The sequence below is a fragment of the Dendropsophus ebraccatus genome, chromosome 5 (assembly GCF_027789765.1).
Source record: "Dendropsophus ebraccatus isolate aDenEbr1 chromosome 5, aDenEbr1.pat, whole genome shotgun sequence".
NCBI classification, from domain to species: domain Eukaryota; kingdom Metazoa; phylum Chordata; class Amphibia; order Anura; family Hylidae; genus Dendropsophus; species Dendropsophus ebraccatus.
The window spans coordinates 25,127,369-25,139,692 of NC_091458.1; the positions used below are offsets into that span (position 1 = coordinate 25,127,369).

At 46.9% G+C, this 12,324-nt stretch overlaps 2 protein-coding genes across 3 annotated transcripts; both read left to right on the forward strand.

Moving 5' to 3' along the window:
- Positions 1-2,899: 2,899 nt before the first annotated feature.
- On the forward strand, positions 2,900-8,005 carry LOC138793438 (CREB/ATF bZIP transcription factor-like). Of its 2 annotated transcripts, XR_011363266.1 has the most exons (3): positions 2,900-3,816; positions 4,259-4,333; positions 6,428-8,005. XR_011363266.1 is itself a non-coding variant. In XM_069972006.1 (2 exons), the coding sequence occupies exons 1-2, from the start codon at positions 2,966-2,968 to the stop codon at positions 4,272-4,274; spliced, it is 867 nt and encodes a 288-aa protein (XP_069828107.1). In that variant the 5' UTR covers positions 2,900-2,965; the 3' UTR covers positions 4,275-4,709. The 2 variants fall into 2 exon arrangements, 1 of the variants encoding a protein (XP_069828107.1); XM_069972006.1 differs by lacking the exon at positions 6,428-8,005 and having other exon boundaries at positions 4,259-4,709.
- An 85-nt stretch (positions 8,006-8,090) lies between these two features.
- CREBZF (CREB/ATF bZIP transcription factor) lies at positions 8,091-9,774 on the forward strand. Its single transcript, XM_069972901.1, has 2 exons — positions 8,091-8,881; positions 9,324-9,774. Exons 1-2 carry the CDS (start codon positions 8,091-8,093, stop codon positions 9,337-9,339), a joined length of 807 nt encoding a protein of 268 aa, XP_069829002.1. The 3' UTR covers positions 9,340-9,774.
- The last annotated feature ends 2,550 nt before the right edge of the window (positions 9,775-12,324 follow it).

A 12,324-nucleotide genomic window follows, 5' to 3' on the forward strand; every position in this document is an offset into this window, starting at 1 on the left:
TCTACCTGTAACACCACACAGCGCACTGTATTCTCTACCTGTAACACCACACAGCGCACTGTATTCTCTACCTGTAACACCACACAGCACGCTGTATTCTCTACCTGTAACACCACACAGCGCACTGTATTCTCTACCTGTAACACCACACAGCACGCTGTATTCTCTACCTGTAACACCACACAGCGCACTGTATTCTCTACCTGTAACACCACACAGCACGCTGTATTCTCTACCTGTAACACCACACAGCACGCTGTATTCTCTACCTGTAACACCACAGCATGCTGTATTCTCTACCTGTAACACCACACAGCATGCTGTATTCTCTACCTGTAACACCACAGCACACTGTATTCTCTACCTGTAACACCACACAGCACACTGTATTCTCTACCTGTAACACCACAGCACACTGTATTCTCTACCTGTAACTCCATACGGCACGCTGTATTCTCTACCTGTAACACCACACAGCACACTGTATTCTCTACCTGTAACACCACACAGCGCACTGTATTCTCTACCTGTAACACCACACAGCGCACTGTATTCTCTACCTGTAACACCACAGCACACTGTATTCTCTACCTGTAACACCACAGCACACTGTATTCTCTACCTGTAACACCACACAGCACGCTGTATTCTCTACCTGTAACACCACAGCACACTGTATTCTCTACCTGTAACACCACAGCACACTGTATTCTCTACCTGTAACACCACACAGCACACTGTATTCTCTACCTGTAACACCACACAGCACGCTGTATTCTCTACCTGTAACACCAAACAGCACGCTGTATTCTCTACCTGTAACACCACACAGCACAATGTATTCTCTACCTGTAACACCACACAGCACACTGTATTCTCTACCTGTAACACCACACAGCACACTGTATTCTCTACCTGTAACACCACACAGCACACTGTATTCTCTACCAGTAACATCACACAGCACAATGTATTCTCTACCTGTAACACCACACAGCACACTGTATTCTCTACCAGTAACATCACACAGCACAATGTATTCTCTACCTGTAACACCACACAGCACGCTGTATTTTCTCATTATGATGGGATTCCCCACTTCTTTACAGGGTGTCCCCTGAAGTTGAGAGGAGCAGGAGCATGGGGGCAAGTTTAAATAGCCGCCCGCTCCTGCCTCCCACTGGGAGAACGCCCTGTAAACAAGCCAGCCACACTGCTCCCTGTCAGAACTGACCTGTCTCTCCACATCCCCCCCACCGGCCCCGAGCACCTCCTGTACACTTCCCCAGCCTGCGGCGTGCCCGTGCTGTTGCCCCCGCGGCCCCTCTCACCATCTCCTTAGCCATTTGCTCCTGCTGCTCACCGCCACCTCTGCAAGGTGAAAAAGAGTCTACAGAGGCGGCGGGGGGCAGCGGGTGCAAGCGGCTAAGGAGTTTGCGAGCGGGGCTGCTGGCGCAACAGCACGGGTGTGCCGCAGGCTGGGGAAGCGTACAGGAGGTGCTCGGGGCTGGCGGGAGAGATGTGGAGAGACAGGTCAGTGCAGGGAGAAGCGGCCGGCTTCTTTAGAGGGCGTTCCCCCAGTGAGAGGCAGGGGCGGGTGGCTATTTAAACTTGCAGCCATGCTCCCGCTCCTTTCAGTTGTGGGGGACACCCTGTAAAGAAGTGGGGAATCCCATCATAATGAGGGGAATCCTCGATTCTTTACAAGGTGTCCCCCACAGGTGAGAGGAGCAGGAGCATGGCGGCAAGTTTAAATAGCCACCTGCCCCTGCCTCTCACTGTTGCGGGGAACATGGAGCGTTTTAACGCTCTGTGGGCCGGGTGCTCTGTGTAAGAACCAACTAATCATATTCACAGTGTTCCCTATGGGAACTTACAGCTTGGTTCTGGAACAGCCTTCCAGAACCGATTATGTTCGAGAACTGAGGTACCACTGTATAACATTGGAGAATCTGTGTTAACTTACCTATGGTTGTGTTCGGACTGACCTATAGAATAATGGTGTAATGTCGCTTTTACCATATAGTGCATTACTTAGACACAGGAACCCCCCAAACGTTACCATATTGCATTCTTTTTTACAATTTCACCAATTTATATCTTCATAAATAATATATTTGAGGTTCCATCATACATGTTATGGTAAAATGAAAGATGCCCTGTAGATAGAAAACTGAAAGAGCTCTTAGAAGGGGAGGAGCGATAATTCGCCCAATCGCATGATTAACGATTTTGAATGAACAATGTTTTTTTTATAACGATCAGCGTTTAGACGGAACAATACATTGTACGGAAAAATCGTTATGCGATCGTTTAAGCCTATCTCACACATAGGTGAAATCGTTGAAAGACTGTTTACACAGAACGATATGCAAATTTTTCGCTTAATCGTTTGCTGCGTTTACACGTACGATTATCGTTCGAATTCGATCGTTATCGTGCAAATTCGAACGATAAATCGTTGTGTGTAAAACCACCATAAGTCAACGACATACGAACGATTTTTCGATTGTTGCCTGCAATTTCACAGAACGATTATCATTATCGAACGATTTAACGATTTTTTGCACACTAATCGTCCCGTGTAACAGGGCCCTTAGACCTGGAATGAGGAACCTTCGGCCGTCTGGCTGTGGCAAAACTACAATTCCCATCATTTTGCCACAGCCGGAGGCCCGAAGGTTCCCCTTCCCCGCCTTCAGTTTCGACGTCTCATTGGCCGCTCTAAATCACGTGACTATCACTCTGCGCGCCTTTTCTCCCCGTGTCAATCATAAGTCTTTCGGCAGTCGCGAACAAGGGGGGCGTGACTACGTAGGTCACGTGGCTGCACGCTCGCCGCCTTATATAGAAATTGCTGTGACGTACGCTGTACCTGACCCATTGCTTCCTGCTTCCGTAAGAGTCTCCCGGACGCCATTATAACGTCTCTCACGAGCCTGGTATGACACGCTGCTGAGTCACCATGAAACACCGGCTGAGAGAACGACCTAAGGCCGCCGCCACTGGCCGCGCTAGAAGGAGAGACAGACGGGGTCGTGCAGCGCCACCTAAAGAGACTTCTGCGCCTGAGGAGTGGGGCGCGCCCTGTGACGGCTCCTTACTGTCCGAGCTCGACGAGCTGCTGTGCACGGACGAGCCCAACACCTGGTGGAAGGAAGACGAGCGGCCGGAGGAGCCTTCCCTCACCGACCTCCTGCAGCAGCTGGTATCGTCTGACGACCTCCCGGAGCTGCGCCCCCTGCAGGAGGCCTCGTCCTGTGTGATAAACGCCGAGACGCCTGATGCAGTACCGCACATGGCCGCTAGGCGGCGCGGCGCCGGCAATAAGAACGCAGTGGCCGCTCGCCTCAACCGCCTGCGCAAGAAGGAGTACGTCAGCGGCCTGGAGTGCAAGGTGGCCCGGCTGTCAGATGAGAACACCCGGCTAGAGCGGGAGCGGAGGGCCCTGGGGGACCGAGTCCGGGAGCTGGAGTCCGAGGCCCGCTACCTGAGGGCGGTGCTGGCCAATGACAGCGCTCTATCGCAGCTGCTGAGCCGGCTGACAGGAGTGGGCGGAGTCAAGCTGTCTACGTCACTCTTCCGCGACCCACCTGGGAGGCCTGATGACCACGATTACGCGCTGCCAGGACTTGTGCGCACAGCGGAGCGGGAGGAGGACGCAGCAGCGCCATCTGGTGGAGTGTGCACAGCGGAGCGGGAGGAGGACGCTGCAACAGCGCCATCTGGTGGAGTGTGCCTGCATGTGGACAAGGAGAAGGTGTCAGTGGAGTTCTGCCAGGCCTGTGCCCGCAGCGCGGCCTCTGCAACCAAAATGTAGGGTCAAGTAACACTGACTAATGTGCTGGAGCGGTGCTGAGGACAGACACTGGGGAGGGGGGCTCCAGGCTGGGCTACATGCATAGAGAACAGTGTATATGGGGAGCAGATGTGCCCACGTGACTGACTAGAAGATATTGGGGACTCCCCTTCACCTTTATAGCTATGTATGACTGTAATCAGATGTAAAGACTGTCTTCTGTTCATCTGTTATACTGGGTTTATTTGTATAGAGCAGGGGTGGGGAACCTTCGGCCTTACAGCTGTTGCAAAACTACAATTCCCATCATGCCTGGACAGCCGTCGGCTGTCCAGGCATGACGGGAATTGTAGTTTTGCAACAGCTGGTGGGCCAAAGGTTCCCCCATCTCTGGTATAGGGTGTGCATGTGATCTGCATCTGATGTCATATCATCATACTAGTAAACCTCTCTTGGCAGTTTCTCTTTTAGGTGATCTGTCGGCCTTGCTCCATTGCAGGAGTTAAAGAGCGGCCCTATACGTCTCGCTACCTGGTAAGGATCTAAGTTGCTAAACTAACGCAGACACCTAGTACTACATAAAGGTGCAGATATGTATAGTCTTGCATGTCATGGATGACGCTTGCAGTTCAGATGTATGAGTCGTATAAAAACAAACGGCTTTGTATTCCTATGGTTCTTTGTAGCCAGGAGATGCTTTCAGTAAACATTAGTGCAATGCAGTTATCATGGTCTTCACGATCTGAGACTGAATGTTATCATAAAGGTGCAGGATGTAGCACCAGTAAAGGGGACCTATCCTCGTTATAATGCTGCTAGAACTAAGAACCATCAGGTTGGTCCCTGGTGGACTCTCCCTGCCTGGTTTGTCTTGATACTGTTCTCCTAAATTGGGGAGATTTATCAAACATGGTGTAAAGTGAAACTGGCTCAGTTGCCCCTAGCAACCAATCAGATCCCACCTTTAATTCCTCACAGACTCTGGAAAATAAAAGGCTGAATCTGATTGGTTGCTAGGGGCAACTGAGCCAGTTTCACTTTACACCAGTTTAATAAATCTCCCCTTATCAGTCAAGTCTGGGGAGAAGCTACCAGGGTCCATCCACTGCAGTCACTCTGGTGCAGCTTGAAAGGTATGAGGGCTGAATGTAAAGAGGAACAGGGGCAGTTCTCCTCCAACCAGTTGCTGAATTGCACCTGGTACTCTTTGACGCCCTGCGCACATGAGGGTAGAGCCACATCTATATGTAGAGAGCTACTGCAGTTTAACTTACAAAATCCTGTGATCATTACTAACAAAGCTGAAAGTCCGCTCTGTGGCTTCAACATAAAATATTTGAGTGTCAGGAGTAATAGTTTTAGGGCACCTCTAAGGATCGTGATTGCAGGATAGTTCTATAAAGTTTATTCCCGCTTAAAGGGGTTATCAGGCATTATGGAAAAATATGGCCGCTTTCTTCCAGAGACAGCACCGCTCTTGTCTTCAGTTTGGGTGCAGGTTTTACAACTCTTTTCTATTAAAGTGAATGGAGCTTTATTGCAAACTGCACCTGACCTGGAAACAAGAGTGGTGCTGTCTCTGAAAGAAAGTGGCAATTTTTTTCTTACCATGGATAACCCCTTTAAGCATCTGTTCACACAGTAGACTTCTTGCAGAGATTTCTGCCAATTTCATTTTTACTTAAATGAGGTTTTGCAGAAATGTGACTCTATTCTGATTTATGGAATGGGAATTTACTGTGTGTGAATATACCATAATGCTTCCAGGTCCACAGTATTGAAAACTTGAACAGATTTTTGTTTATATAGGAAGTTGACTTACTCACAAAGATTATCACTTGAAGGGGACAACCCTCGTGTATGCTGGGCCACTCCCTATGTGACTATTCTAAGTAGATCAGACATGGCATAGTTATCACGGCTGCATTAGATCATTAAAAATAGGTAACCGAGAAACTGCACCACATCTGTCTGTAGGTTGTGTATGGTATTGCAGTTTGGTTTTACTTACTGACCTGTAAAACCAGACACAACCCACACAGATCTGGTTCTTTTCCAGAAGAGAACAACTTTAAATTTTCATGCAACCTTTGTAAAAATACATGAAAGGTAAAGGGAGTGATCCAGTATTAGAAAAAGCACAGCTACTTTTTGCAAGAACAGTGCCATCCCTGTTGTGTGGTATTACAATTTGGCTCTATTTAGGTCAATGGGGCCAAGTTGCAATACCACACCCAAACTTAGGACAAGAGTGGTGCTGTTTCTGAAAGAAAGCAGCGATGATTTTCTAAGCCTAGATAACCCTCTAATGCAGTAGTGATGTAACTCTTCCAGCGGTGTGATCTAGGATGTGTGGAGGGATTAGGGAGGCTACTGCTTAGTCTGTACATAACATTGAAATTGCTTGTAAAGTGAGATTCCAAAAGGGTTCAGTCTTATAGAACGAATAACCTTCCATGATCCCTAAACCACCGCTTCTCAGCTTTGTGGTAGACCGCCATGTCCCCGGTGTAACTTCTTATAAACCTTGCTAAGGGTGTTCATGGAATACCTCAGAAACCTTTTGAAATCTCGCTTCTTTCCTTTGAGCCTGTGTATTTAGCATCCTTATTTTTCTTTATGCTAAAGTGGATTCATCTGTATGGGGCGGAAGAATCGGGACCAGCTCCTGACCACGCATATCCTGCTTTGTAATAAAAGGTAGTATGGTACAGGAGGTATACTACTTTTTTCTTTTGTATCCTTGTTTGTAATATAGCGATAATGTGGGGAGTGGATGAAATGACTGATGCTTTCTGGGGGCTTGGATATAAAAGCAGATAGCTTGTTATTAGCCATTATGGTGGCAGCCAGGCCCTGCTCGATATGGCGCTACAAGGCACCGCGAGTTATTACTATATAGCACAGTATGTCAGTATGATTTTGCCAAAACTAATCTATATTGCTGCTCCCCAGCTCTGGCCACCAAAATGCAAACTCCCCTACCTTGGATCTCTATGGCTTCTGATGGGTCGGCCTAAGGCGACTAATTGTAGTACCAGGCAATCTGCTTCTACATACAAATCCCACACATCAGACAGGGGAAACATTTGAGATGCACAGGATATGGAATGTTGATGTATAATTTCATGTTCATGTAGTTTTTATTCCCTCGACATCCTGGGAGATGAACGTCAGTCGGGTGGTATTTGTGTATATCTCTGGATCTGACATACTTCTTTTTTTTTTTTTTTTTTTGTATACTGGAATACTGTACAGTTCTGGGAGGAAATGCAGCACATTGTGTATAATGTACCATAGATTACATGTTCTGGTTAGTATGTCTGGAATAAACCGCTTGCTGCAAATTGTGTGGAATGTTTATTTTAGTATATAAGTAGGGGAGAGGGGTATAGGAAATATAATGATGTGCAAAGAAATCTTGATAAATAAACATCTCCTCTCTGTTTCAGCGTCCCCCTCTTCGTCCACATGTATGACATGGAGTCGGTAGAGTCTATAACTCTCGTGGTGTGTTCATGTCTGCAGGAGACGGTGCATTACCCTGTTAATGCGTAACTTCAAGCACAGTTATGGTCCACCCTGGTTTAAGCATTATATGGTTTGGTAAAAGAAAGTCACATGCATGGATGTGGGTGCCTATATGCTTTGTATAAAGCAACTAGTGACATCCTGTGATAGGAATTAAAGATGAGTGAATTTACAGTACAAACAAAGCAAATCTCTTCATTTTGAGAAGCAGATTGATGGCTGCTTTTAAAATCTGTGCTGCTCTGCCCTGGGTGTCTCAATGCTGGATCCAGTCCTGGGAGAAGTTTCCCAGGAATGGATTCAGCTTTTCCAGGCACCCGGGGTGCTAGACTTCAAAAGCAGCCAGCTGATTAGCAGATTACTAAGTTAATGAAGCTATTTGCTTTGTTTGTACTGTAAATTTTCTCCTCTCTAATAGTAACTTTTGATAGGTGGAACTTTTAATGGCTGTACAAACCTTCACAAGCAGTTCTGGGCATTAACACACACTACTAAGGGTCAATTTACACTGACAGATTCTGTCAAAGATCTGAAGCCAAATCCAGGAATGGATTTGAAAAGAGGAGAAATCTCAGGCTCTTCTTTATGACCTGATCTCTGTTTAGTCTGTTTCTGGCTTTGGCTTTAAATATTTGGCAGATAATCTGTTAGATAATCTTTCTGTGTAAATGGACCCTAGGGCTGGGTGATTAAATTAAAGGAGAAGTCTGGCCAAAATAAATTTTTGAAAAGTTGTACAAATTTCTAATGTACATTAATTATGAGAAATGCACATATAGGGCCACCTAAAGAGACTTCTGCGCCTGAGGAGTGGGGCGCGCCCTGTGACGGCTCCTTACTGTCCGAGCTCGACGAGCTGCTGTGCACGGACGAGCCCAACACCTGGTGGAAGGAAGACGAGCGGCCGGAGGAGCCTTCCCTCACCGACCTCCTGCAGCAGCTGGTATCGTCTGACGACCTCCCGGAGCTGCGCCCCCTGCAGGAGGCCTCGTCCTGTGTGATAAACGCCGAGACGCCTGATGCAGTACCGCACATGGCCGCTAGGCGGCGCGGCGCCGGCAATAAGAACGCAGTGGCCGCTCGCCTCAACCGCCTGCGCAAGAAGGAGTACGTCAGCGGCCTGGAGTGCAAGGTGGCCCGGCTGTCAGATGAGAACACCCGGCTAGAGCGGGAGCGGAGGGCCCTGGGGGACCGAGTCCGGGAGCTGGAGTCCGAGGCCCGCTACCTGAGGGCGGTGCTGGCCAATGACAGCGCTCTATCGCAGCTGCTGAGCCGGCTGACAGGAGTGGGCGGAGTCAAGCTGTCTACGTCACTCTTCCGCGACCCACCTGGGAGGCCTGATGACCACGATTACGCGCTGCCAGGACTTGTGCGCACAGCGGAGCGGGAGGAGGACGCAGCAGCGCCATCTGGTGGAGTGTGCACAGCGGAGCGGGAGGAGGACGCTGCAACAGCGCCATCTGGTGGAGTGTGCCTGCATGTGGACAAGGAGAAGGTGTCAGTGGAGTTCTGCCAGGCCTGTGCCCGCAGCGCGGCCTCTGCAACCAAAATGTAGGGTCAAGTAACACTGACTAATGTGCTGGAGCGGTGCTGAGGACAGACACTGGGGAGGGGGGCTCCAGGCTGGGCTACATGCATAGAGAACAGTGTATATGGGGAGCAGATGTGCCCACGTGACTGACTAGAAGATATTGGGGACTCCCCTTCACCTTTATAGCTATGTATGACTGTAATCAGATGTAAAGACTGTCTTCTGTTCATCTGTTATACTGGGTTTATTTGTATAGAGCAGGGGTGGGGAACCTTCGGCCTTACAGCTGTTGCAAAACTACAATTCCCATCATGCCTGGACAGCCGTCGGCTGTCCAGGCATGACGGGAATTGTAGTTTTGCAACAGCTGGTGGGCCAAAGGTTCCCCCATCTCTGGTATAGGGTGTGCATGTGATCTGCATCTGATGTCATATCATCATACTAGTAAACCTCTCTTGGCAGTTTCTCTTTTAGGTGATCTGTCGGCCTTGCTCCATTGCAGGAGTTAAAGAGCGGCCCTATACGTCTCGCTACCTGGTAAGGATCTAAGTTGCTAAACTAACGCAGACACCTAGTACTACATAAAGGTGCAGATATGTATAGTCTTGCATGTCATGGATGACGCTTGCAGTTCAGATGTATGAGTCGTATAAAAACAAACGGCTTTGTATTCCTATGGTTCTTTGTAGCCAGGAGATGCTTTCAGTAAACATTAGTGCAATGCAGTTATCATGGTCTTCACGATCTGAGACTGAATGTTATCATAAAGGTGCAGGATGTAGCACCAGTAAAGGGGACCTATCCTCGTTATAATGCTGCTAGAACTAAGAACCATCAGGTTGGTCCCTGGTGGACTCTCCCTGCCTGGTTTGTCTTGATACTGTTCTCCTAAATTGGGGAGATTTATCAAACATGGTGTAAAGTGAAACTGGCTCAGTTGCCCCTAGCAACCAATCAGATCCCACCTTTAATTCCTCACAGACTCTGGAAAATAAAAGGCTGAATCTGATTGGTTGCTAGGGGCAACTGAGCCAGTTTCACTTTACACCAGTTTAATAAATCTCCCCTTATCAGTCAAGTCTGGGGAGAAGCTACCAGGGTCCATCCACTGCAGTCACTCTGGTGCAGCTTGAAAGGTATGAGGGCTGAATGTAAAGAGGAACAGGGGCAGTTCTCCTCCAACCAGTTGCTGAATTGCACCTGGTACTCTTTGACGCCCTGCGCACATGAGGGTAGAGCCACATCTATATGTAGAGAGCTACTGCAGTTTAACTTACAAAATCCTGTGATCATTACTAACAAAGCTGAAAGTCCGCTCTGTGGCTTCAACATAAAATATTTGAGTGTCAGGAGTAATAGTTTTAGGGCACCTCTAAGGATCGTGATTGCAGGATAGTTCTATAAAGTTTATTCCCGCTTAAAGGGGTTATCAGGCATTATGGAAAAATATGGCCGCTTTCTTCCAGAGACAGCACCGCTCTTGTCTTCAGTTTGGGTGCAGGTTTTACAACTCTTTTCTATTAAAGTGAATGGAGCTTTATTGCAAACTGCACCTGACCTGGAAACAAGAGTGGTGCTGTCTCTGAAAGAAAGTGGCAATTTTTTTCTTACCATGGATAACCCCTTTAAGCATCTGTTCACACAGTAGACTTCTTGCAGAGATTTCTGCCAATTTCATTTTTACTTAAATGAGGTTTTGCAGAAATGTGACTCTATTCTGATTTATGGAATGGGAATTTACTGTGTGTGAATATACCATAATGCTTCCAGGTCCACAGTATTGAAAACTTGAACAGATTTTTGTTTATATAGGAAGTTGACTTACTCACAAAGATTATCACTTGAAGGGGACAACCCTCGTGTATGCTGGGCCACTCCCTATGTGACTATTCTAAGTAGATCAGACATGGCATAGTTATCACGGCTGCATTAGATCATTAAAAATAGGTAACCGAGAAACTGCACCACATCTGTCTGTAGGTTGTGTATGGTATTGCAGTTTGGTTTTACTTACTGACCTGTAAAACCAGACACAACCCACACAGATCTGGTTCTTTTCCAGAAGAGAACAACTTTAAATTTTCATGCAACCTTTGTAAAAATACATGAAAGGTAAAGGGAGTGATCCAGTATTAGAAAAAGCACAGCTACTTTTTGCAAGAACAGTGCCATCCCTGTTGTGTGGTATTACAATTTGGCTCTATTTAGGTCAATGGGGCCAAGTTGCAATACCACACCCAAACTTAGGACAAGAGTGGTGCTGTTTCTGAAAGAAAGCAGCGATGATTTTCTAAGCCTAGATAACCCTCTAATGCAGTAGTGATGTAACTCTTCCAGCGGTGTGATCTAGGATGTGTGGAGGGATTAGGGAGGCTACTGCTTAGTCTGTACATAACATTGAAATTGCTTGTAAAGTGAGATTCCAAAAGGGTTCAGTCTTATAGAACGAATAACCTTCCATGATCCCTAAACCACCGCTTCTCAGCTTTGTGGTAGACCGCCATGTCCCCGGTGTAACTTCTTATAAACCTTGCTAAGGGTGTTCATGGAATACCTCAGAAACCTTTTGAAATCTCGCTTCTTTCCTTTGAGCCTGTGTATTTAGCATCCTTATTTTTCTTTATGCTAAAGTGGATTCATCTGTATGGGGCGGAAGAATCGGGACCAGCTCCTGACCACGCATATCCTGCTTTGTAATAAAAGGTAGTATGGTACAGGAGGTATACTACTTTTTTCTTTTGTATCCTTGTTTGTAATATAGCGATAATGTGGGGAGTGGATGAAATGACTGATGCTTTCTGGGGGCTTGGATATAAAAGCAGATAGCTTGTTATTAGCCATTATGGTGGCAGCCAGGCCCTGCTCGATATGGCGCTACAAGGCACCGCGAGTTATTACTATATAGCACAGTATGTCAGTATGATTTTGCCAAAACTAATCTATATTGCTGCTCCCCAGCTCTGGCCACCAAAATGCAAACTCCCCTACCTTGGATCTCTATGGCTTCTGATGGGTCGGCCTAAGGCGACTAATTGTAGTACCAGGCAATCTGCTTCTACATACAAATCCCACACATCAGACAGGGGAAACATTTGAGATGCACAGGATATGGAATGTTGATGTATAATTTCATGTTCATGTAGTTTTTATTCCCTCGACATCCTGGGAGATGAACGTCAGTCGGGTGGTATTTGTGTATATCTCTGGATCTGACATACTTTTTTTTTTTTTTTTTTTGTATACTTGAATACTGTACAGTTCTGGGAGGAAATGCAGCACATTGTGTATAATGTACCATAGATTACATGTTCTGGTTAGTATGTCTGGAATAAACCGCTTGCTGCAAATTGTGTGGAATGTTTATTTTAGTATATAAGTAGGGGAGAGGGGTATAGGAAATATAATGATGTGCAAAGAAATCTTGATAAATAAACATCTCCTCTCTGTTTCAGCGTCCCCCTCT

Excerpts from the sequence above, each read along its gene's own strand:
- LOC138793438 (XM_069972006.1), top strand. The coding sequence starts at position 2,966 with ATGAAACACCGGCTGAGAGAACGACCTAAGGCCGCCGCCACTGGCCGC.
- CREBZF (XM_069972901.1), top strand. The coding sequence starts at position 8,091 with ATGAGAAATGCACATATAGGGCCACCTAAAGAGACTTCTGCGCCTGAG.